This window comes from Apostichopus japonicus, chromosome 10, assembly GCF_037975245.1.
Source record: "Apostichopus japonicus isolate 1M-3 chromosome 10, ASM3797524v1, whole genome shotgun sequence".
Classification (NCBI taxonomy): domain Eukaryota; kingdom Metazoa; phylum Echinodermata; class Holothuroidea; order Aspidochirotida; family Stichopodidae; genus Apostichopus; species Apostichopus japonicus.
In genome coordinates, this window is record NC_092570.1 from 6949762 (window position 1) to 6976151 (window position 26390).

The 26390-nt window shown below is 39.1% G+C and overlaps 1 protein-coding gene across 1 annotated transcript in view; it reads left to right on the forward strand.

Moving 5' to 3' along the window:
- The window catches only part of LOC139975130 (IgGFc-binding protein-like), a 42876-nt gene extending 19080 nt beyond the window's left edge, over positions 1–23796 (forward strand). Inside the window, exons 20-46 of the mRNA XM_071982769.1 lie at positions 115–289; positions 1013–1341; positions 2093–2248; positions 3110–3254; positions 4192–4383; positions 4853–5061; positions 5483–5657; positions 6046–6368; positions 7366–7542; positions 9078–9222; positions 9531–9713; positions 10248–10450; positions 11145–11319; positions 11919–12247; positions 13152–13310; positions 13947–14088; positions 14750–14929; positions 15718–15920; positions 16633–16807; positions 17464–17765; positions 18063–18218; positions 19402–19534; positions 20177–20350; positions 20774–20976; positions 21385–21705; positions 22508–22772; positions 23510–23796. Of these exons, the coding sequence (XP_071838870.1) occupies positions 115–289; positions 1013–1341; positions 2093–2248; positions 3110–3254; positions 4192–4383; positions 4853–5061; positions 5483–5657; positions 6046–6368; positions 7366–7542; positions 9078–9222; positions 9531–9713; positions 10248–10450; positions 11145–11319; positions 11919–12247; positions 13152–13310; positions 13947–14088; positions 14750–14929; positions 15718–15920; positions 16633–16807; positions 17464–17765; positions 18063–18218; positions 19402–19534; positions 20177–20350; positions 20774–20976; positions 21385–21705; positions 22508–22772; positions 23510–23727 (5547 nt within the window). The 3' untranslated portion in view covers positions 23728–23796. The remainder of the gene's footprint in view (positions 1–114; positions 290–1012; positions 1342–2092; positions 2249–3109; positions 3255–4191; positions 4384–4852; positions 5062–5482; positions 5658–6045; positions 6369–7365; positions 7543–9077; positions 9223–9530; positions 9714–10247; positions 10451–11144; positions 11320–11918; positions 12248–13151; positions 13311–13946; positions 14089–14749; positions 14930–15717; positions 15921–16632; positions 16808–17463; positions 17766–18062; positions 18219–19401; positions 19535–20176; positions 20351–20773; positions 20977–21384; positions 21706–22507; positions 22773–23509) is intronic.
- The last annotated feature ends 2594 nt before the right edge of the window (positions 23797–26390 follow it).

A 26390-nucleotide genomic window follows, 5' to 3' on the forward strand; every position in this document is an offset into this window, starting at 1 on the left:
TCTATTCTGTTTACAGATAAAATGACAAATTCTTTTATTCTGTTTACGGATAAAGTTAAAATTCTTTGCTTCTGTTTACGGATAAAGTGACAAATTATTTGCTTCTGTTTACAGCAAGGTGAAGAGGTGATGAATGAGGACTGCAGCGAGGTCTGTCGTTGTACGGAGACGGGATTAGAATGCTCAGCAAACACCTGTCCTAGTAAAGCCACATGTGATGTGAAGAACGGAATCAGGAATTGCTACTGCCCTGACCAATATGTAATGAAAGATGGCACATGTGAAAGAGGTAGGTGTAGGTTAATTGCAGGTTAGCATTAACCTTTACATGGTGAAAAGGATGGTACATATGGAAAAGTAGGTGTAAGTTAAATGCAGGCGAAAAGTACCTGTGAATGATGGAAGAGGCAGGTGTTGGTTAAATGCAGATGAAAAGGACATGTGTATGGTGGAAGATGGTACATGTGAATGAAGTAGGTGTAGGATAAATGCAGGTGACCATTACCTGTTACATGGTGAAGGATGTGACATATGGAAAAGGTAGGTGTAGGTTAAATGCAGGTGACAAGTACATGTGAATGGTGGAAGATTGAACATGTGAAAGAAGTAGGTGTAGGTTAAATGTAGGTGATGGCTATTACCTGTTATATGGTGAAGGATGGTACATATGGAAAAGTTAAGTGTAGGTTAAATGCAGGTGAATATTACCTGTAAATGGTGAAAGGTCATATGTTTAAAAGAGGGAAATGTAGGTAGGTAACAGACTGCGACTTGGTAACCTTTTTTCTTCCTTTTATCTTCTTTATCTTAACTGAAAGTCTGAAAGCTGAGCTCACAATGTTTGCCTTTCCTATTTTAAAGATTTTCCAGGATTAAGCAGTTTTTCGGTTTTTCATATCATTGTGAACATGAAGACAAAAATTATATCTTACAACTAACAGAATGTGCACCATATGCCAGCTGTAACCCTTGCGATAAATCAATAGTAATATGGTTTATTTCACTTACAAAGGTCCTTGCGTGTGTAGCGTGTTTGGCAACCCTCACTTCACAACTTTTGACAAGTTGGCCTATGACTTCCACGGGGAATGCGAATACATCCTGGCTCAGAAGTGCGGAGATTCAGAGATATTACCAGACTTTAAGTTGTTCGGTCAGCTCAACAAGAACGCCCCCCGAGACGAGGTCTCGTATCTCCGTTACCTGAGGCTGGAGCTGGACGGCGTCTCGTACGAGATATTCCTCGGAGGCAAAGTCAAAGTGAACGGACGGAGAGTGTTTTTGCCCTACGTAGATGAGGAGAAGGGGATCACCGTTGGAAATCAAGTCTTTGGATTTACAGTGAGTATTTTTTTTTGCTTTGTTTCCTCTCTGGTGGCAGAAGTTACATCGGGAGGAAAAACCCTTCCCCGACATACCCGGGGTGGAAAAAGGGTCCCAAAGGGACTAAACAGGAGCGAACTCACCAAAACAGGAGGTAATAAGGCTTCAAGTGAGCTGCGCGGATGCGAAACAAGCATCAAAACCTTCAATGTAGACTTGCAACTGAACAGAGCAAGTCACATAAAAAAAATGACCAGGCCAAGGCACAGGATCTGGCCCGACAGAGCTGGCTAGACCAGCTGCCCTTGGCAGGCTACAGTATAGTTGGTGGTATTTTTGTTTGTTTGTGAGTTGAGCGCCGATGGTGCGGGAAAATGCATAAGTAATTTGTCCAGAAGGTAAGGAGTTCCCGATGTAGGTAGCCCCACTAATCAAGTGGGGATAGTTTCATGGATGTGACCCTTTCTGTGATTGGGTCTTTATCATCAGGAGGGGAGTGTTAGAGATTGGAAAAGGCTAGAAGAGTGATAGCTACTTTCTTTACACTGAAACTTACATTTCTTTGTTAAAATGACTGTTTTATTGTGTTGGATATTTCCCTCCATGGTTGCATGATTTTTCTCTCTATATGATGGTCAAACGATACCTGACTAGTTTTATTGATGAATAATGGATGGGAAAAAAAGTTGTCAGTTGCAGTATTAGTTTATGCAATAAAATGGGTTCATATGATCTTTTATATCTTTTGTAATCTGTTGTTCCTCTTTAGACTATCGCTGCTGAATTTGGACTGTTTGTGATGTTTGACAACGTACAAAAGGCCGAGATCCATGTACACGCCCAACATGCTGGCCAGACATGTGGTATGTGTGGTACATGTACAGAGACACAGTCTGATGAACTAACATTACCTAATGGAGAACTTGTAAGTATTATATGTATGGTATGTGTGGTACATGTACAGAGACACAGTCTGATGAACTAACATTACCTAATGGAGAACTTGTAAGTATTATATGTATGGTATGGTATGTGTGGTACATGTACAGAGACACAGTCTGATGAACTAACAGTACCTAATGGAGAACTTGTAAGTATTATATGTATGGTATGGTATGTGTGGTACATGTACAGAGACACAGTCTGATGAACTAACATTACCTAATGGAGAACTTGTAAGTATTATATGTATGGTATGGTATGTGTGGTACATGTACAGAAACACAGTCTGATGAGCTAACATTACCTAATGGAGAACTTGTAAGTATTATATGTATGATATGGTATGTGTGGTATATGTACAGAGACACAGTCTGATGAACTAACATTACCTAATGGAGAACTTGTAAGTATTATATGTATGGTATGGTATGTGTGGTACATGTACAGAAACACAGTCTGATGAACTAACATTACCTAATGGAGAACTTGTAAGTATTATATGTATGGTATGATATGGTATGTGTGGTATATGTACAGAGACACAGTCTGATGAACTAAAATTACCTAATGGAGAACTTGTAAGTATTTATGTATGGTATGGCATCTGTTCATATTTATATCTATCTATGAACTCCATGTTTCATGGGGGGGGGGGGGGGGGATTTTGAAGCATTATGCACACAGTTAGGAAAAGGTTTACTAAAATACCTCAGCAAAAGTGTACATAGAATTGTGAGCTTTGGTTGACAGAATTTCCTCTGTTAGGAATATCTTTGAATATGCAATTTATTGTAACTTGTATGCTATAATGGCTTCTGGTTTGATGTATGTTGCTACGATACAGGCCACAACCGTGGAGGCATTCGGAGCTGCCTGGAGAAATGACGAGACATGCGGAACAGAGGAAGTGACTGAAAATCCCTGCAAACCAGGCTCGGATGGAGAAACAAAGGGCAGAGACCTCTGCAGTCTTCTGATAGCCGTTCCAGGTAAAGCATTAAATCTGATGCTCTGATGAATAAACTTTACATGAACATGAATATTTAGCAAGACATGTTATCAAATCTCAACACACTAACTACCACATTTTACATGATCATGGATATTTAGCAAGACATGCTATCAGACCTCAACACACTAACTATACCACATTTTTCCTGCAGCAAAGCTGTTTACATCGTGTCGAAATTTTATCATCATGGTAGATGTATTTAGTGATGAATAAAACACCCCTCAAAATCAAACAAGTGGCTTTCAATATTAACAAGTGGCTTTCAGTATTTTGTATTCCAAGGAAAGTTATAAACAGCTATGGACAGATAGAACTGTTTGCATTGATGCAAGGCACAGTATAACATTGTCTTGAAGACCCTACTTAGTCAAATTCCTTCCACCCCCTCCCCCCCCCCCTCATTCTTCCCCAGCTCTATTTGAATATACAAATCACCTTCTTAGCGATGATCTTTCTGTTTCGAATAACTAAAAGAAATTGCCAAATTTGAAATAGTGCAATAAAGGGTGAAGTATTGCTTATGTCATTATTCTTGTCAGTTTGAATATTTGGATATTGAATGTACTGAAAGTTGTGTACTAAAGTTACAAGAGCCTGACAATTCCATCCCATCAGGATCTTCATGAGAAGCAGGCTAAACTAAAACGTGGAGACATACATGTTCAATTTGGCTGATATGTTAGTTGGAAAATTGAAAAAATGAATAAAGTTGAACAAGACAACTCAATGTATAAAGTGAGAAGAGAGGTAGCCAAAAATGCTTGTATTAAAAACATTTAGCAGCAAAATTTCCATTTTTTTTTTACAGTCAAAATAGGGATACAAATAATTGCAAAACTGTCATCCATTCACAATACTATTGATTTAAATGATTTTTTTTCTATGTATGTGTTTCATTTTTTGTTTCTCCCCAGGACCGTTTTCACCCTGTAGTGATTTCAAAAATCCACAAGACATGTATGATGCCTGTGTGCAGGATGTCTGCATGTCACTACAGCCCGCCATGTCCTGCTCGGCTATGAAACTCTTCGCCCAACAATGTAGACAGGCTGGTGGAGTGCCCGGAGATTGGGTGGCTCAGGCACCTCACTGCCAGGAACCATCAGGTACCCTCTCCTCACCCAGATTTGTATTGACTTGTCACTGAGATGAAAAAAATAACCCATTGTTCAAAAGTTGGATGCCGACAAGGGTGCAGCAACCAGGCGGTTGCCTATGACTCATGTTTTGTTCTCTATACAGTTTCAAGCAAAAGTCACTGCTGGTTCTGTCCAGAAAAAGAATATCTGTTGTTTAATACAGGCATGAGCTTTTTCCGCGAATTCGCGGATTATCCGTGATTTCTTTTCTACCTCGGGGACAAAAACTATTATCCTAACACACTGTAGCATCAGCAAACTTGAGCCTTTACTGCAATTTTTGCAATGTTCCATGATTTTTTTTTTTTACCCCCAGGCTCAACCCTGTTAATATTAATTCTTCCTTGCAGCAGAGAATTTGCCAGTTGCTGCACTACTCATTTTGACATCGTACCTAAATAATCCAGCCATTTTGTGTTTTTTTTTGTGTTCGTAGCGCTCAAGACTTGTCCAGAGGGTTCGATGTTGATTCCATTCGGTGAGGGATGTCAACCGACGTGCAATGATCCCACAGGACAGCAGAACTGTCAACCAAACACCATCATAGAGACCTGTCTCTGCCAGTTTCCTAACATTCTCCATAACGATGAGTGCATTGACCCCGGCGATTGTGGATGCGTATCCCCTAGCAACTATTTAATGGAGGTAAAAATGCAAATGTGATATTTTAAAGATTTAAGTTAAAAAAGTAAAAATTTTTGCTTTATAGCAGCTGTTTGCTCACTGAATTCCAGTAATTTACAACAAAAAAACATACTGAGAATTCTCAAAATGACATAGCAATTATTTAATGGAGGTATGTATGCAGTTGTTGAATTCCAGTAATTTCATTTTATCTGGCTTATCAGTATTTGGCCAATACTTTTACCATGCTAAAAATTGCTTCATCTGGTAAGAAGATTATAAAGCCTTATCTTTTGTGGGGGGAGGGAGGGAGGTAGGGTATAAGGAGGGGTGGGATGGAATAAATGGTCTTTTAGTGGGAGGGAGGGAATAAGGAGGAGAAGGAGTTTGGTAGGAGTTCTTGATGGTCATAACGCTATGATGTTATAATTTAACCTCGCAGGTTGGGGACAGATACATATCGGATAACTGTGACGAGATCTGTCATTGTAGTACTACAGGCTTGGAGTGTGCTACCTACACCTGTAACGAGAATGCAAACTGTGAACTCAAAGATGGATTGAGAGATTGCTATTGTCGCCATGGTTACAGTGGTGATGGACAGACTTGTACTGGTAGTAAGTATCAGACACAAATAGCTTTTGTTTATGATTTGACAGAGAGCTTCAAGAATGATATTATTCAGTGCTATTTCTTTTCCATTTTGACCTTCAATTCAGTTCAATCTTGATTAAATACAATCATGTTTATCGCGATGAACCATGAACAGCTTGGTGTTCCTTATACAGAGAGCGTCACACTTGGATTTTTCCTTGGAGGACCAACAATTTCGGGAGAAGAAACATATTATATTTTCCTGTCCAGTAACTTTTGCAGGGTGTAGAATAGTTTTAAGCCGGGGGGGGGGGGGTGGGGGGGAGTTCCAATTCTGTATTATTTTAATAAATACTTTCTCAGTTCTAATAATTAAAAATAATTTTTTTTAAATAATTTTTTTTTTTTAAGGTGACATCTCTGCCAGTCTCAGCGGTGATCCTCATTTCCTCTCCTTTGATTCAAGGAAGTTTGATTACCAAGGATCCTGTGAATATACGCTGGTAGAAACCTGTGGCACGGGAGAAGCGCTTCCTTACTTTGAACTGATCGGTAACTTCAACAAGCCTAGACCTCACTTCAGGGTCACCGTGACTGCCTCGTATAGACTACATTACAGAGGAATCGTCTTTGAAGTCAGGGGTGCGCGTGGATGTTTCGTAGATGGCGCGGCGGTCACACTGCCCTTCTCAAGAGAAGGTGTTACTATGACGTATGTTCCAAACAATAAGTGGGTAAGTCAAGTTCAGGTTAATCACAGACTGCAGCTGGTTAAAGACCAAAGCTTTGTTCTCTTTGGTTAATAGATTTGGTGGCAGTTTTCCTGGGACAAACTAAAACGAATGACAGCGAATGACCGAATGACAATTGACTATGTACAGGGTTAATTATCATTCGCGAATGACAGCGAATGACACGGAATGACGACGAATGACAACGAAGGACAGTGGTGAGTGGAGATAAAAAGAGTGGGTGGAGTAAATGCAGTTATTGTATTAGTTTTCTGCGCAAAAATGGTTTGAGGAATATCACATGTTACGTGGTTAAAGGGTTTTGGTGTAAGTTTTTGGCGCTTGAGTGCTGTGCTTTTGACATTTACCTCTGTAGGATATAGAAAGATAACTGAAGCCATTTCAAGATTATTGTATTGTTAGTTTCTAACAATTAGTATCGGAAAAATGACGTTAAATTTACTTTTTAAAACCAGACTTACAATTTAACTTAATAATAACTTAAGGTCCGTTTGTATCTTGTCCGTATTTTACTAGATCTGTAAGCCACGCACCTCGCGTCCGCTCGGTTTGTGTGGCTTTGATATACCCACGAAGTCTGAACTGTGATATCCGGTTGAAGCAAATGTCTGTGTTGTCATTACTGTCATTCGTTTTAGTCAACACAATTTTTTAGTGTGTACAACATATTGTCATTGGTTATGTGTAACGCAATTGTCATTCGTTTTAGTAACACCCGTTTTCCTCTCTGTCTGTTGTGTTCTCATTACGTGTTTGCTAACAGACATTTAATGAAACTTCATTTATATTTTTCTGCACTGTTAGTTACATCTGATTTCAGTATTGTTCATGTTTAAAAGTAGTTATGAAAACATGAAATATTCTATGTCATTTAAAAGTAGCCATTACATTAAATCGCATTTATTCCTTCCGATCAACGTTCTGGTTGTGATGACTCAACTCGTTTCCAGGTTTGAGTACAGATATTTCTTATCTTCAGGTAATTACGTCCGACTTTGGCCTGGTCATTAACAGCGAGTTCAGCGTTTGGTACAGTACCCAATATGCTAATATCGTGGTCAGGCTTCCACCCGAATTTACGGAGAGAGTCTGCGGACTTTTTGGTACGGCTAATGGCAACAGCAGAGACGATCTGATGATGCGTAACGGTGAAGTGGTAAGTTATACTAATTTGTTACAAATCAGTTTTTTATCGTTGGAGGATATTATCGAATAGCTCTTCCGGTCCGTTCAGTCTAACGCTAATATACTGATTAAAGGGGTTAACGTGAAACAAAAGATAGCAAGGTTGTCATTGGGAGCTATCTGCTGTTGATATCTTCCTGATGTACCGTTCGGTATGGCTAACGGTAACAGACGAGACGATGTATAAACGGTGAAGTGGTAAGGTTACGCTAATTTGTTACAATCAGTTTCATTGTTCAAGCTTAGCATTGATAGAGCTCCTCCAGTTGGTTTCAGTCTAACGTTAATATAATCATACTCTTAATTAACTCTTTAATACATTCTCTGTGGTTTCACACAGCCTCTGTTAAACCTGATTTCAATACACACGATTCAGCTACACGTCAATCCTTCTACAAGTCTCTCTTCTATCGTAATTATCTAGTCTTACCAGACGTCTAACTTTTACAATGAAAAACGAGTTAACGTGATACAAGAGATAGCATAAGGTTGTCATGTAGAGCTATCTGCTTTTGACATCTTCCTGGTGTACCCGGGCATGTGAGAAGGGGTACACTCTTCAACTTGATTGCATACTGAGGTTATCCTTACTTTAATACTGTATAAGAATATGTCTTTAAGAGATTGGCTCTATATATAGTCACTGGTTTCAAAGCTGTGGGTGAAGGGTGTGGTGCAGTGGTTGGATCGGTGGCTGCCTCACAACACCGTTTGGTTCCTGGTTCGAAACGTCACCAGGAACTAGATTCTCTCGATCTATTCAAATAGCTGCCGTGCAGTGTTGTTGAATTTGGTATTTTCAGTGGATTTGGTATTTTCTGGTTTGAGAAATTTAAAAAAAATTGTGCTTTGAAACAACGTCTCTTGCATGGGGTACCTTCACCTCCTACAGTACTGGAAAAAGTGGTCAGATACTGTGCTACACTGTCATCCATCCGAAGGGGATGTTAAATGGTTCTCTGAGAGTAGGAATGTGTGGAGAAATTACAGACCTGCCTCCTGAGAGGGAGCTTAACATATGCCACTGTTAAGCCACTTTAATTGCAGGAACAGGGCATCAAATAAGCTTAGCTTCATAACAATTGGAATTTGCTAAACTTAACTCCTCCCGCCATCAAATTATTTTGAATAGAAAGCATATTGCTATAGTTTGTTTTGAAACTGGACTCATCTTTTAAAGCTTCTTTTAATTTTCAAAGTCTCCCATTTTTGAGTCTTACATGTCAGCGATAATACCATTTATGGCATAAAAAAAATTTAAAAAATTGTTTTTCTCGCCCAAGCACTTGTGATTCCTACAGTTTTAATACCCGATGATGTGTTCATAGTGACCAAAGAAACGTTCCATTTTAGTCTTTGTCATTTCTCTTCCTGCTGATTCAGAATAAAGCTGATCCATCAATGGGAGTTAGAATGTTGATTGATCAGCCAATGAGAGTTAAGTATCATGTCGTATGCTGTGCGGAGACCAAGTTCCTTTATTTACTATACATTTTTCATTCCTAGGCACGATCCATTGGACAGTTTGGTAATTCCTGGGTGACTGGTGACAGAGAGTGTCAGCCCCCTGAACCTGTTGATCCTTGTCCTGAGGGCGATCCTAATAGGGCCACAGCAATTGATAAGTGTTGGGTTATGGTAGATAAGTTTGGTAAGTCATAATCAATGATGATTTTTTTTTCCGACATATAACTTTCCATGCCCTTTGAAGCTGTTGATTATGGACTCCACATCATCCTGTGTGTGTGATTCCTTGTAACTATGGAACTCCCTTCTAGCTGGACATTATGAAAGTTGGTTATGGTGATTTGTGTCAATTTCAAAATCTAAGTAATTTGCACAATTGAGTTTTAAGGATTCGTTGACTGGTATATAGAACAGCAGCTTTCACACAAGTTTGCATTATATTCTACAGAATTGCTTCTAACATTTTGTGTGTATCTGATCTTGGTCACCCAGGTCCCCTAGCTGGCTGCAGAGATTTCTTAGATCCTCAAGAATTGTTTGATGACTGTGTCTACGATGTCTGCCTGACAAACTTAGAGACAGAGCACATTTGTAAGAATATCGAAGCTTACGTCACCTTGTGTCGGAACCGAGGGGGTAGCCCTGGATCATGGTGGACCTACGTCCCTGAGTGTGGTGAGTACTATTCCAGTCCTGCTGGGGTATAGTTTTTTTTAAATAGCTTTATTGGAGGTTGTGAGGAGGAATACATTTAGTCCTTCTATACATTGTACATTTCAGTTGTATTCATGTTGCCCCCTTATGGCAAACATTTCAGAATGCCTAAAGTCCTCAATGCCTCATCCCACACTGATCTTACCCCTGTACATTACCACGGGCCATATTTACACCCTCCCTGGTCCCACCCATGTAAACCAGGGTAGGGGGTCAGTTCCCTACAAGGGATGCACATCTCACTTCCACAGAATTCTTGATAACCTTGGTCAGGATTTAAAAACAAATTATTTGTCATAAACAAACTTTGTGTCATCCTTCTGTTTACATCCAGCTGCTCCCATAGGTCCTTGCTGATCCCTCCCATGTTACCCCGGTAGGGGGATCAGCTCCCCACAAGGGATGCACATCTCATAATTCTACAGCAATCATGTTCCCCTTTTTCAAGATTTTTTTTGAAGAATTACTTGTCATATTTATTTGTCATGTTTTCAGCTGCTCCCTGCCCAGCGGGTCTGGAGTACACAGATTGTGGCACTGCTTGTCCACCGTCTTGCGAAAACCCGGACGGTCCCGTAGAGTGCGCAGAGACTTGCATCGAGACCTGCCAGTGTCCAGAAGGACAAGTCCTGGATGGTGAAAAATGTGTCTTTGATTATAACTGTGGCTGCAAATTACAGAATGGTGTCTACATATCTGTGAGTTTAAAGTTAATTTAAAGTTAACTTTTATTGAGAATTCTGCAATTTATAGGAAATTTTCAAATAACTCTTACATTCCTGGACAATTTGAGGATCGGTGACTGCAAAAATTTTGGGAATTGTGTTCTCTGTTTTATTGATGTCATTTCCATGGGTATTGCTCTTATGAACTCTGGTTATTGCTATTTATAGCTATATGTAGCTATTCTTTTCACCTGTTGTTGGTCACCACAACTGACTGTACACGTTAGCATGTCATATCTGTCTTCTGTTCTCTGTGTACATTCTGGCCAAATGTCTACCAGTAGCCAGGTAGCAAATGACAGCATGCTGATGAATAACAAAAACAATATTGCTTGCTCAGTTATATGTTAAAATTAACTACCAAAGCAATTATGCACTTGAATTATTATGTAACTCTGCCAATGAGAAGCCACTGTCACAGTGGTAAACTACTTTCCATGAATCGTGCAAGAAAATGGCATTGCTGCATGGAAATGACCTAATTTGTTATCAGATGAACTGAGCTAAAGGAATGATCAATTCATACTGAAGCACTAACCACTCTGGCCTTGAGTAGCAAACCGCTGATAGACAGTACCGACAGTTACGTCTTTCAGTAGTAAGACAGCCACTTGTCGATTTCCTTTGCCATATCACGATTTGTAAATTAATGACCCTTTCGTTGCAGCAAGGTGATGTGTACACATACGACGATTGCTCTCTTCGCTGCACCTGTGTGGACGGGGAAGAAAAATGCGAAGCTTACGGTTGCCGTGGTACCGAAGAATGTAAGGTCGTTGGCGGAGAGAGAGGATGTTTCTGCAAGGAAGGGTTGAAGTTCAACGGACAAGAGTGCTCCGACGGTAATTGTGGACTGTTTTTTCCCTTTTCTTTTTAAAAACTGTCGCCATAAATTAGATGGAAATTCTTGGAAATGTTGGATTTTGATTTTAATCAGGAGGTGTTGCAAATGCTTAAAAAGAACAAAAATATTTGAAATTGAACATCTTCATCACTTTGTAGTACTGGATCAATTGAAGGCACGCAACTTCCCCTAGTGATGGCTATTCAATGCGTTTACAATAAATATACTAACTGAATCTGCAGATAAAACTCAAGAAGGATGTTTATGTAAGTCGCTAGTTCCGTTTGAAGCCTAATATCGCCGTCCATCAGATGTGTTTAAATTATCTGAGAGTATATTATACAGTTTGTTGAATTTTGTATAAGAATAACAGCAGATGACAGACACATGGGTATGGATGGGAGAGAGAGGTGCCTTCGTCAATTCATCAGTAACTGAGTGATTAGATAATGAATAAATTTAGATAAAATGCCATACTTCATGCAAAAACTCTTCCATGGTAAACCTTTTTACAATAAAATACAGAACAAGCTGAATGCTTAATGCTTTGATAACAAACACATTTTTTTTTAAGTTTACTCTATGTGTTGTTTGTAGAGCCTTGTTCTTGTCAAGTTTGGGGAGATCCCCATTACATCACCTTCGACGGCCTGGCCTATGACTTCCAAGGAGATTGCGAATACGTTCTCGTGGAAACCTGCGACCATGGTGACCTGCCAACCTTCAGAGTCATCGGTAGTAACGACAAGAACCTTCCATCTCAGTCAGTCTCTTACCTGCGACGAGTCAGATTGGAGTATAATAACATGGACTATGAGATACTCAGCACTGGTGTCATGAAGGTGGGAGGGGTAGCAGAGACTCTACCCTATACGACAGGAGGTACAGAACATGTAACCATTACGCTCCTACCACCAGGGAAAATAGTGAGTGAAAATTTATTTCCTGTTGTATTTTAATATAATAAAACCTATTTCTACAACTTTTTAAGGGGGGAGGGGGAATATGGAAGAAGTGAGGAGAGGGGGGGGGGTTGGGGGTGAGAGAAGTTGTGTTTTGAAAATTATTTGTACTAAGATGTAGATAATATTATGTATTCAAAATAATAATTTTAATAAATATTACTTTATTACAGTTAAAATATTAATTTTAATCAGTGAAAATATTAAAAAATGGTGACACTGAGGAAATAAGCTGTTGTGTTTCATTAAAACCAACACTAATTATTAATGTCATCTCAAATTATGAGTAAAGTATGGAATCATCTTGGTTCGTATTGATATTTTAAAATCCAACGCTTAATTAACCCACAAAAATAAATTGTGTTTATTAAGCAATGTCCGATTAAATAATAAGATTTCTAACTCCCTGGATTGTTGGGTTTCTAACCATTTGGGTTGTATCAATGAAATTGAGGGTGTGATCCATAGTCACACACTATGCAAGGTACCGTGACTTGTGACTGGCACCCTTCCCTCCCTCCCTCCCTCCCTCCCTCCCTCCCTCCCTCCCACACCCACACCTCCCTCCTGCAAAGAAACAGGGGGACTGCCACCAACTAACAGCTGGGTAGTTCAGTGGGTGGAACACAGGACTTGTAATTCTGAGGTCACATTTTGACTGCATGCGGTTCTGGCCAAAAACCCTCTTTGCTCTTTTCAAAATAATTTCTAACTGATGGAAATGCTTTTGAGAGTACTTTGTCAACATTTTAAATATGAGTAACCATAATTAGATGCTCTAGCATATTTAAGGGCATTACTAGTCAACGATTCAGTCTTGGCTTGAGGTTTTAATGTGTAAATATGATTACTTTCTTCCTTAACGCAGATGGTGGTCACTCACTTTGGTCTGAAGATGACCTTCACCTATGCTGATGCCGGTCTGACCGTGGAGGTCAGTCCTGACTACTACGAGGTACTGTGTGGTCTCTGTGGTACCTGCAATAAGGACCCTACCGATGAATTTGTCCTTCCCAGTGGAGAACTGGTAAGTTTACCCCTTAGAAATGTGACATTGGCAGTTGATAGGCCATCCCCTCTAAGTATAAGCCCTCTTGATGAATCTTATTAGTCATACAATTCTTGGTAATGACTTATACACCACCCCACCCCACAGATTGTCTGTTTTCACCCACATGTTACCACTGTTCATCTTGTGATCATTGTGTGCAAATGTCTTTAACATTTTCCATATGTTGGATTGAGCAGTTTCGGTTTTCATGCATCCAGAAGATATTCTGTAAGCAGTCGGACTTGATTTATTCATTTAAGGACAAGGAACAGGTCTAGGGAAATTTTCCCTTAATTGAATTTCCCACCTGTGAATAAATATGTACCCAAAAACAACCTGGTATAAATTAGTCACTCTCTTTCTCTGTGTCAGTCTGTGACGTTACAAAAAGAGCAGGGTGCTTTGCCAAACAGCTACTGTTGGGAGGTGAAAAACCTATGGAATAAACAACAACAATTTCCAATATGTTATGAAATATTACAATACTGTGAATTGTTTCCAGCTCAAATGTTTGTCATGTGAATTGTTTTCTACGCTCCATCATCCATACTTTCATACTTTGTTCAGATATTGTTTTACGTTGTCTAATAAAACTTGTGGTATCTTTCACAGGCGGAATCTGCTTCAGCATTTGGTAATGCCTGGACTGTGGGCGATAAGCAGTGTACTCCAGACTCTGTGATAGATCCTTGTGATGGCAAAGATGATGCCAGAGTGGGTGCAGAGAATCTTTGTTACATCCTGAAAGCTGATGGTGAGTTTGATTTACCCAATTATTACAAATATTATCTGTCATATTTAATGGTATACACCCAGAACAGTTTGTTGGGAGATGTCAAAGACCATTATATAACATGTACAGTTTATCACTGTGGTGTCACGGGACTGCCTTGCTATACTTGCTAAACATTCACTGGCCAGCTCTTATTGGGTTTCCTATTCCAGTTGCAGGGCCCCTCAGGACCAGGGGAGTAATATCTCTCCCCCAGCCCCACCCCTACCAATATCTTTCGCAGCAAAGATTTTTACCATTCATGATGACTCTACAGGTGGCAATTTCACTACCGCTGAGACTTTGGTCTGGCCTCACCCGTTCCCACACCCTATCCCCTTCTCCCTCCCACACCCTATCGCTTTCCCCTCCCACACCCTATCCCCTTCCCCCTCCAACACCCTATCCCCTTCCCCCTCCCACACCCCAATCTCAAGCCTGGCTCATCTCAAGTATTGTTTATATCATAGTGGTCTTTGAGTTCCTCCTATAGAAGAAAAAGAATACAGTTTAAAATTTAAGAAACTTCCCAAAGCAACGACCCAACCAGAATAATAGGGAGTTAAACGTCTCATCTTCAGAATTTTCTGATTCCAGTAAAAGCAGAGATAAACTCAATTTCTTTTCTCTGGTGTTGTTTAAGGTCCATTTGCCAGCTGTCATGAGTTTGTGGACCCTGATTCGTATTACAACAGCTGTGTTTATGATACTTGCGCCACCGAGGGTACTGACTCATTCTGTGCTGCCTTAGAAGCATTTACGACCGCCTGTCGCAATGCCGGTGGTGACCCAGGACAGTGGTGGGAAGAAGTAGCAGAGTGCCGTGAGTCCATTTGCATCTTCATTTTATTTAGCTTTTGAAATATTGTTGTGGTAAATTTTGTCCTGAAGCAGTATTTTAAATTCTATTCAAATTGAAAACTTGAGTCACAGAAACATTGTTAATATCAGCAGTGTCTTATGCTGTTTTCTTGGTTACAGAGGTCATGTGTAGTTTCTCTCCAAGCTTAGTTCAGTTTGCTAAAGTTGCTAGAGGCAGATTTTCTAGATGTTTTTATCTTGTCTATGGCATATATGCACATGGTTTGTAAAACAAGTTGATCTCAGGTTTGGGACATTCAGATATTTGATGTTCAGGAGAAATACTGCAGCTAAGAACACACTGTTGTGTTTTTAATTCTATTCCGTTGAAAGGTCATCTGCCCAGAATTCAGTATGCTAAAACTGCCAAAATTTGCAAACAGTAAATTCCTCTGTGCATGACAATTATGACCCTCAAAATAATTTATTATGTAAGTTTAAAATTAGTAAAACTTAGATGTCTGGTTCATATTAAACATGTTTTGTTACACAATTACTATTAATGAAACATTTTATGCATGTAAATTATTCAAGTACATAAATACATATGTCACATTAGATCATCAGTCATGTTTGATTTTAGGAGTTCATATAAAACGATTATCATTCACGACACTGTGTGTTTTCAAATGTGATCTCTGTCCAAACCTGACCTGGGTGATATGTACACCACCACGTCCAGGTTTTGATCCAGTCTAGCTGTGTATTAAGTGGGTCCTAATTCTTGGCTCTGGTCTCATGTAATTGCAGCTGGACCTTGTCCCGAGGGCATGATATACACAGCGGATGGCCCGGCCTGTCCCACCACCTGCTCCAGCAGGGATAATCCCATCGCCTGTGACATTCCAAATGTAGAGACGTGTGTCTGTCCAGAAGGAAAGATTCTAGATGGCGATAGATGTGTTTATCCGAGAGAATGCGGATGCATCACTCCAGAGGATACCTACATCTCGGTATAAATATCACATGTTCATTGTTGTAAATATGTTATGGTTACATTGGTTTGTTTGGTTGTTTATTTATTTGATTTTCCACAGATGATAAATATATAAATGTGGAGAGAAGTCCTTTAAAAAGCAAATACAGGCTTAACAAAGTAATTAAGGACTCCCAATAAAGATCATATGTTCATTGTTGTCAATTTGTTATGGGTAAATTGGTAGTGTGATGTATAAGATACCTCAAAGATACTGTGAAATTAGTCAGTGACTATTTTATTAGTGAAGTTTATTTGACTGTGATGATGGAAGTATATATGTATTTAGGTGTGTCATACCTCACAGCTAATATATAATGGTTTGTAGGTTATATGAGGTATATACTACCTCAATAATGTTTAAGTAATCTATGATTAAATGAGGTATGTAATACTACTGCAAGGATATGACATATGTATGTGGGTGTTTATGAGGTAAAGTATGTCATACCTCATAACTAATATATAATGCTTTGTTGGTTACATGAGGTATTTAATACCTCATATAATGTAGAGTTAACCATTGATTAAATGAGGCATACACTACTCTTAGGATGTAATAGAGGTATGTATTGATTATATGAGGTATTCCCTACCTCATCATATGTGATACGTGTATTCAACTCATTATTTTTGGGTAACATCCTCAAAAATGGAATGTACCAGTTTTCATGTGTCTCTTCTTTCAGCCTGGCTCTGTCTATATCAATGAAGGATGTTCACAAAAGTGTACATGTATCCTGGGAGAGCTGGACTGTGAGACCTACCAGTGTTCTGCTCAGGCCTCCTGCGAGGTCAAATCTGGAAACAGAGGCTGCTATTGTTCTCCTGGATACGTTGGAAATGGCCAAGAGTGTGAGCTGGGTAGGTACCACATCAGATTATTTTATTTCCAAGCCTGGCAAAAGTTGGTCAGGGGTCTGCAGCCTCAGTGGTCTGAGTCATTTAGGAGGCTTGGAGGAATATGGGATCAAAAATAATGTTTGATCATATTCATAATATAATATACGAATTATAAATAAATGCATTTTATAGTTAGGTATGAGTAAAGGATGCATCAGGTCAGATCTTTTGCCCACCAGAAAAATTCTTAAAGCCATGAATTTCTAAAGACTTCAAGAAAGGAGCCCATGATGATTAACATTTATTGTTCCCAAGCTGTAACCTATCTCTCAATTCCCTTGTGTATGTCCTAATGTTTACTAGCTATTTAAAGCTCAGTTAAAACTCCTGTTCATTTGAACCCATGCAATTCTGGTCAGTTAGATAGATGATATAATAAAAACTCATCTCAGATGTTGTATGTTATATAAAATAAAGCTATCAATGTACACCATTATTAAGGCAGTCTCTGCCCCATATATCTCACTGCATTGCATCTGCTTCAAGGGGGATGCCTGTGGACAGACCAGAATAGGTAGCCTACTGAAAGATCACAAGCACTCGATACTCAATATTTATTTTTCTTTCTTACTGGACTTCAAGACAAATATTCTCTCTAAATTCATCCTTCTTTATAGCTGATTGTGAGTGCTTGATCTGGAACAACCTTCACATCCGGACGTTTGACCTGGTCAGCTACTCACACAACATCGGATGCGAGTATATAATGGTCGCCGACAGAACTGGAACAGCGCAATTCGAATTGTCCGGTATCTTTGCACAAACTCTGCCGACCGTGCTGACTGCGCTCAGATTAACATTCGAAGACAGGTCGTACGTCCTGGGAAGCGACGGCCAACTAACATTAGGTGGTGTCACCGTGGGAACCACTTTCTCAGATGATGTTGTCACTTTAGTCCGCCTGCCGGAAGCAAGCTCAGTAAGTAGATCTGCTTTTATATATATCAGAGCGAATATTTATGTGTAAAATAATGTCTATTTGATGCAGTACTTTGAAATTTGTTTAGCCAGAGGGAGAGTAAGATGCTAGTCTTTAGAGTCACAGAAATAATAATAGACACCTGTCAAGCGGGTGTTCAAATGATTGTGTAAATGTCAGAATATGTCTGAATGAACAGTTGGACTCGTGCATGGAATGGTTTATTATAATCGTATCTTTCTCAAAACTGTTGATACGTTCACTGATGGAAGTCAATCTTTTCCACCTTTTCCACAGATCCTTACAACTTCCTTTGGGCTTTCTATTCACTTCAGCATGTCAGGTGTGGCTTCTATTAAAGTGACCCCTGACATGAGGGGAGAAGTGTCTGGTTTGTGTGGAACCTGTAATGCCGATGCAGGCGATGAGTTGACCTTGCAGAGCGGAGCTGTGGTAAGCCTAGTTTTGTTGCGCAAAAATTCAAAACTCGATAAGATAAAAAACAAAATTTTAAAAATTGGGTTCCATGGGAGAAGGTTGGCCATAAGTTATCACATCAAGTGACACCTTTTGCTGTAATTCATCTTATAGGATTTTAATATTGGTTTTGTAGTCAGCCACAAAGACATAGTTAAAAGTGCACACTTAGCTTAGCTTAGAATCATACTTTTATTTAGTAGGGAAGTACATAGGGTTCTAGTAAGGTCAGGCACATTTGAAGTGTTTGATATCATCTATGGTGGGAAAGAGTAGTTCACAAACTTCGCTCCAATTCTAGTAACATTCTTGTAGTCCCTCGTTTTCGGACCATGTTTTGTTGCTGTTGCTGGTCCTTGCCTGTGGAATTCTCTTCCTGCTTATCTCAAAATGTGCCCCTCGGTTTGTCTTTTGAAATGTTTACTTAAATCTTATCTTTTTAAGAAAGGTTTTGATGTCTAATCTGTTCTGCTTTCTTTTTGTATCTTTTTATGTGTTTTATTCATTTACTTCTCTTTATTCTTCTTTTGTTGTACGGTACAACAGATTAATTTTTATAGTTGTGTCGCTTTATAAATTTTATTATTATTATTATTGTTATATGATAATTTCACAAGTTGTCTGTAAACTTTGCATACTGTGGTAATATGCATATGTAGCTGCACTAATCCATTAGACAGTGTAGGTTAAAGTCAAGTTGAAACCACTTTTTTTTTAAATCTGAAGAGCCACAATAAAAATGACTAAAATTGTTAACATGGCAAAAATAATTTGAAAACTTTTTTTTCGGTTATTTTCAGGCATTTCTGGAAAAATTAGACAAAATTTAAATGCATGTGCAAAGTTAAGGAAATTTTTCTCATTCTGGTGAACTCTGATCAAACCATTGATGATATTGCATAGCTGAAGGACAAAGTAAAATACAGAGCAAAATCAGAGAGATCATGATTACTGCTGTCAGCAAAATATGAATATGCATGAACAGATGATAAAAGCAAAGTGGTTTTCCCCTGGGCTAGGGTATCCCTTGTTTTCTGGACCATAGGTTAAAACTAAACCCTGCCTCCAGATAAAGAATGTCGGCTTTTTCTTCATCTCACTTAGAGCGTTTTAGTGCATTGAAATTTAATTTTGTTGTTATTTTCTCCTGTGTCTTAAGACTGGTGATATAGTTACCTTTGCTGCGAATTGGCTCACAGAGGAATGTGTGGCAACTCCACAAACAACCGATTCTTGCGGCAGTGATGAGGTCCAAGCAAGAGACAGGTGTTACTACCTCATCAATCCTAATGGTGAGTAATAGACTACTTGGTAATGAGGTACAAGCCAGAGATATAGGTGTCACTACCTCAATAACACTAATAGTGAGTAGTATAGACTACTTGGGAATGAGATAGAAGCCAGAGATATAGGTGTCACTACCTAAATAACATGAATGATGAGTAGAAGATTACTTCTTGGTAATGAGGTACAAGCCAGAGATATAGGTGTCACTACCTAAATAACATGAATGATGAGTAGAAGATTACTTCTTGGTAATGAGGTACAAGCTAGAGATATAGGTGTCATTACCTCATTAACACTAATGGTGAGTAGTAGACTACTTGGGAATGAGGCACAAGCCAAAGATATAGGTGTTACTACCTCATCATTCCTAATCCCCCTTCCATCTGAATATTTTGTGTCTCTTATACAACTTTGGTGTGTTATGAAACTTTGAAATGCACATTTAAATCCAACAAACAATCTCTTCTTGTTGAATAAAAGAAATGATTTCATAATCAGTATTACTTTCTTCTTGATTTCGATAAATGTAGTGAAAACAGTGGAAATATTGTAATATAAGTAAGACACCAGAAAAAGTACCACATATTAAAAGATGTTACAATCTCAATTTGCATTCATTCAAGTTTTCAATATTAATATTTCTGCAGGTATCTTTGCCGATTGTCACGACTTTGTTATTCCCGATTCACACTACGAGACCTGCATCAATGATTTCTGTGTAGACGAAGCCTCCATCATAGACTGCTTCGCTGTGTACGCCACAAAGTGTCGAGCTGCAGGGGGACCAGCAATTAACTGGAGAACTGAAATACCTGACTGTGGTGAGTAACGGTTTGAGGTTTGCTGTGCTTTATACCATATTCAGTCAAGGGAGGGAGGGGGGAAGGAAGAGGGGGTAGGTAGATGGTGTATGTTTGAGAGAATATTTTTTCATCTTTAGTTTAGTTTAGAGACCCAAGGATCAGGAAGCCTTTAATACAGTAGCTTATTTGAGACCCTATCCGTGTTAGATCGTGAAGATGTGTTGATGCTTGATCACTTATTAAATGGCAAACAGGATCAGATATTGTGATATGGTACGTACCAATTAATTAATTAATCAGAATTTTAGGGTCTCCAAAAGCCTGGTATAGAAAAAGTGAAAGGGAAGACACTGCACAGTATCTTATTGTACATCTATCCATTTGGGACCTAATATTCTGTTCAGTAGAGGGAAAAATTCATAGTTATTTCTTTGCTTTTAGAAATGACTTGCCCAGCCTCTACTACTTATTCAACATGTGCATCTGCCTGCACACCAAGCTGTGTGGATCTAGACGGCAGTGAAGACTGTCTCCACGGGTGCATTGAGACCTGTTCTTGTAACTTTGGCTCCATCTTGAAGGACGGAGGGTGTGTCAAAGAGACGGAGTGCGACTGCTACACTGAGGAATACGGTATCATAGACGTAAGTTAATCATACTGCTACACTGAGGAATACGGTATCATAGAAGTAAGTTAATAATAATATAGCTTCATTTGTTATGATGAATATCACATGTGCATGTTGTTATAAAGTTGATCTTGTCCATGAGTGTGGGACATTTTGGGAGTTGATATGGGGGGGGGGGGGGGAGGTGGGCTTGGGTAAGGCCGATGGTTTGGGTGAAATAGTCTTAATGGGTTTTAAGTCAGTGAGTCAGTGTATAGTACTTTGGCGGTATATTGATGGATGGAGAGTGCAGTCAAGAGCCACAAATGTGAATGTATCATTCTACAGTATCAGGTCTACAGTATCTGAGGACAACAGTATTACAGTATTAAAGTCTTTACAATCTTAACCGGTAATCTTTCATTCTCTTCCTTGCCTCATCAGGAAGGTATAGTCCTGGTCAACGATGACTGCACAGCGACCTATGAATGTATTGATGGAACCGTTCAGACTAACGGGGAGTACGTCTGCTCACCAGATGCATTCTGTGGTGTGAAGGATGGAGTGCAAGGATGTCACTGCAACGAAGGTTTCGAGGGAGACGGTGAAACGTGCGAGCAGGTCGCTCAAACTCCAGCTGACTGTTATGAACTGTTGCTTAGCGGAGAGACGACGGACGGTGTTTACACCATCGCCCCTCCAGGCTATCCTGGTGGATCCTTGGAGGTCTACTGTGACATGACCACTGATGGAGGTGGTTGGACGGTATGTATTTTTCTTGCAATACTAATGTATCACAATGACTTTTATGGTCATCTGTACCCCTCCATCTCCTCCCCCCCCACCCCCTCACCTAAAGGAGCTATAGAAAGTAGCACATTCTGTACAGATGGAAGGATATGCCACATATTCTCCCCATTGACTTATGCAGTAACATTGTCATAGTGTTATGGTTTCAACCAGCACAAACTACCTCCCACTTATATAGCTGACATAGCTGTCTCCCTGTTCCTACCCTTCTCCTCTACCCTGTCCCCTCTCTGCCCCCCCCTTCTCCCCTTCCACATTATCTGACATTAGCTAGAAGCATATACTCCATAGAAAGTAAGATTGATCTCTAATGTCTGCTTTTGACTGGTAGAAAGTATTTCTCATTTGATAGCTTTCAGATTCAGCTGTTCATGGCACCAATCCATACCATGATTGCAAAAGAGTTTTAACTACAAGAGGTTGAATTTTTTAGTCAATGATTTCTAAACCTATTCATGCCTCAAGGGGTTTCTTACTCTGCTCTCCGTCCATCCGAAGACATAAAAATAGGTGGAAATTCCTTCAGTAACCAAGTCGTTTTCTTACTCCGTACCTCCATATAATGCACTGCAACTCATTTGACCAAGAAACCAAAACCTGAAACATCTATAAATCCCCCCCTCCCCCCCCCCCCCTCTTTCCATCGTTCATGTGCCTGTCTTGATTCAAACAGTATAGGCTAAACTAGAAAGACAACAGTGATCATCTATTCCATGTATCCTTATTAAACGTCTTTCTCATATTTTACCTTTGCCAGGTTTTCCAAAATAGGCAAGACTTGAGTGTGGACTTCAACCGCGGTTGGGACGATTACAAGAACGGCTTTGGGGACGTCAACGGTGATTACTGGTTGGGTAACGAGGCCATTCATTACATCACTAACCAGAGGGAGACCAGCATGCGAATCGAACTGACAAACACATTTAGTATGAGTTCTTACGGTCTTTATGGAGTCTTCAGGGTCTCAGCGGAAGAGGACAAATACCGAATCCACTGGCAATACACATCAGGAACTTTCTTATGTGAGTACTAATAAATTTTTCAGTATTGCAGTCAAAACATGCTAGATTGACCAAACTGATCACTAATGCCTGAAAGTTTTCATTTCATTTTCTTTAACCGTCAGCCCATTTTGCTATTGACTGACACATTTTTGGATTCGATGATAATCGTAACCAATGCAGTCATGATGGCGTGTTCGTGGGTGAGCGTGTGTGTGTGATGCCTAACTTGTAAACATGATATTTCAAGTAAAAAGCCATGGATACTTTCCTTCTTCATATGTGATGCGTCGTATTGAGAGGAAGGAACCTATTGTTTTTTGTGAAAGTCAAAGATCATCTGACGTCACCAGACATCAAAAACTGAAAACCTTGTGAACATGATATCTCAAGATGGGAATCATGGATACTTTTCATTCACGGTATCCATATATGTCACATTGAGAGAAAGAACCATATTGTTTTTGTTGGGGGCCAAAGGTCATCTGAGGTCACCAGATGTCCAAATCTGAAAACTTTGTAAACACTATATCTCAAGTTAGGAAGCATGGTTACTTCTCATACTTACCATGTGGATGTGTTATATTGAGTAATGGAACTTTGTTCTGTTTAGTGGAGGTCAAAGATTTAGCATAAAATTTAATCCTCTAAACTAATGACAGCAAACCTATGTTACTTTTCAAACCACATACAGCTGTCGTTCATTGAAATAAATCGATAGTCAATTTCTTCTTCCCTTTTTTTCCTTATCATTACAGTTAATGCTTTAACTAGTCACAATGACATGCCATTCACGACCTATGACCGGGACAATGATAACAGGCTTGAGGGTAACTGCGCCGTGATCGGCACCGGTGGCTGGTGGTATAATGATTGCTTTTATTCTAATCTCAACGGTCAGGATAGAGATCAATTCTACTTCAGTCCATTCCATGCCAGTAAATCCCAGATGAAGGTACGACCAAGCAGTCCTTGAAGTACAAGTTATGAAAACAGAATCGACAAATTGCAAACAGATTTATAAACATGTGCAATGGGTTTTTTTTTCTAATTTTTTTTTGATCACTTTTCCAGTTAAGTTCGGCATAATAATTTTTTTTTGATTTTCAGATGTTTCAAACTTTTTGATGCTCATTTTATTGATCTAACTTAAAAGAAAATATGGAATGGAATAAAGCATGTGTAAAGATAATTAAAATAACTGACTTTTCTCATATTTCAGTCTGTGTAGGGTAAGATGTCGTCGATGTTATGGGTTGTGTATGGCGTTGGAGCTGAAAAAAAAGCCTAACTTGAATAACAGCTGTCGATGATGGGTAATTATCCATGGGGATAACCAATTGAGGAAACAGTAACATCTATGATTTGAAACATATGGCTTCTATTACTTCAGTCAAGATGGAAGCTACTATAGGTTTAATCTATGTTGTGATTAAAACTATTTGGAAGTGATGGAAAAGTAGGTGCAGAGGTGGGTTGTGTGGGTGGGTCTGAACTAGAGTGATAATGGTAACATTTTTTTAAATGAAAAAAAAACTGAATTGATGTGTAACCTTCACAGGTATAATGGAAATGTCAAGTAGGCTACTATCAAAATATGTGGTTGCCATGGTGACTGAGGTCAAAAGGTCACATGATCTAAGGTCAAATGTATATTTTTAGTGTAGTTTTGCTGGCGATGAGATATGCAACGTCGTGGATTGCCCTCTTGTTTAATTGGGAATCACCATTCCTCCTCCACTCAGTCCATACATGTGGCAAAAGGAAGTGTGCTAGGTTGCACAAGATGACTGACATGTGACCAGTGTTGCCCACATATATATGCTAGAATATCAAATAATGGTCACTCATGCTGAATGTTTAGCAAACATTTTGCTGCCCTTAGGTATTTTAATTCAAATGAGAAATGATTTTGCCTATTCAAACTGTTATTTTCTGTATTGCTAATAAGAGAAAGATAAAGAAATTTTAAGTAAGATGTTTAAGGACAATTAGTTAATTTCATCAAATCACACAAAACTCAAACACCTGTAACTCCAAACACAAGTACCACCCAACATTAGTAGGCCTACCTCCCAACACTAGTGTCTCCAAACACTAGTAACTCCAAACACGAGCACCTCCATCACTGGGGACTCTAAACAGTAAATTAAAACACTAGTACCTTCCAACACTAGTAACTCCAACCACTAAAGTAAAAAATAATACCTCTAAACACTAGCACCTCTAAACACTAGTGACTCTAAATATTAGTCAATTTAAACACTAGCACCTCCAAAAACTAGTGACTCAAAATATTTGTGAATCTAAACACCAGCACCTTCCAACACCAGTACCTCCAACCACTAGTAAGTCAAAACACTAGCACCTCTAAACACTATACCTCTAAACACTAGCACCCACCTCCAAAAAACTAGTGACTCAAAATATTAGTCAATTTAAACACTAGCACCTCCAAAAACTAGTGAGTCTAAATATTTGTAAATTTTAACACCAGTACCTTCCAACACTAGTACCTTGCAACACTAGTACCTCCAAACACTAGTAAGTCAAAACACTAGTGCCTCTTAACACTAGCACCTCTAAACACTAACACCTACAAAAACTAATGACTCTAAATATTAGTCAAATTAAACACATAGCACCTCCAAAAACTAGTGACTAAATATTAGTCAATTTAAACACGAGTACCTTCCAACACTAGTACATTCCAACGATAGTACCTCAAAACACTATTGTCTCCAAACACTAGTAACTCCAAACACTATTATACCTCTAAACACTAGCACCCCTAAACAATAGCACATCCAAAAACTAATGACTCTAAATATTAGTAAATTTAAACACTAGCACCTCCAAACATTAGTGACTCTAAACATTAATTAATTTATACACTAGTAACTCCAAACACTAGCAACTCCAAGAACTAGTGACTCTGAATACTGCATTTGTGCAGAGATAGTGGCTCACTTTTTCACATGGTTCATATTCTTTGGGTTCTTCAATTTAGTAGATAAGAAGGGCTTTTAGTGGAGGTAAAGGTATGATTGAAAATTCAGGACCAATAAAAGAAAGGAAATCGCAAGTAATGACATGCACACAAACACACAAATAAACATCGCTGACCGACTGGGAGCACTATAGTTACTAGACAAGATGAAACCAAAAAAAAATAATAATCAATTCCGTTTGCTCATAAGACTGTCCTCATCGCCTAAAGAATCTACGAGTTCCCTCTTCCTATTTGCAAAATACCAGGTCCGTGAAGTTTCTCTTCGACCTTACAACCTACAAGGGACATAGCACAACCGTTCCTGCTTAAATTGTTGAAAGCTTAAATGAAGAGCACCCTCTACAATGCGCTGTGCATAATTAAATCGGATACGTACGAAAGCCGTTTCGTTATGGCAAAGTGACAACAACAACAAAGCAATTTAAATTCTGCTCTCTCTCTCTCCTTTCTTTATTTCTAGATTAATATATTTTGGAACGGGTGTTTCTCTGAATACACAAGCATATTTCTCTATATAACAGCCTTAGCGAAATATATTTTATTATGTTCAAACTGAATAAATCTTGTACTTTTATAGAAACATTAATAAACTGGAAAAATCATAAGCTGGTTTGGACAAGTAACTA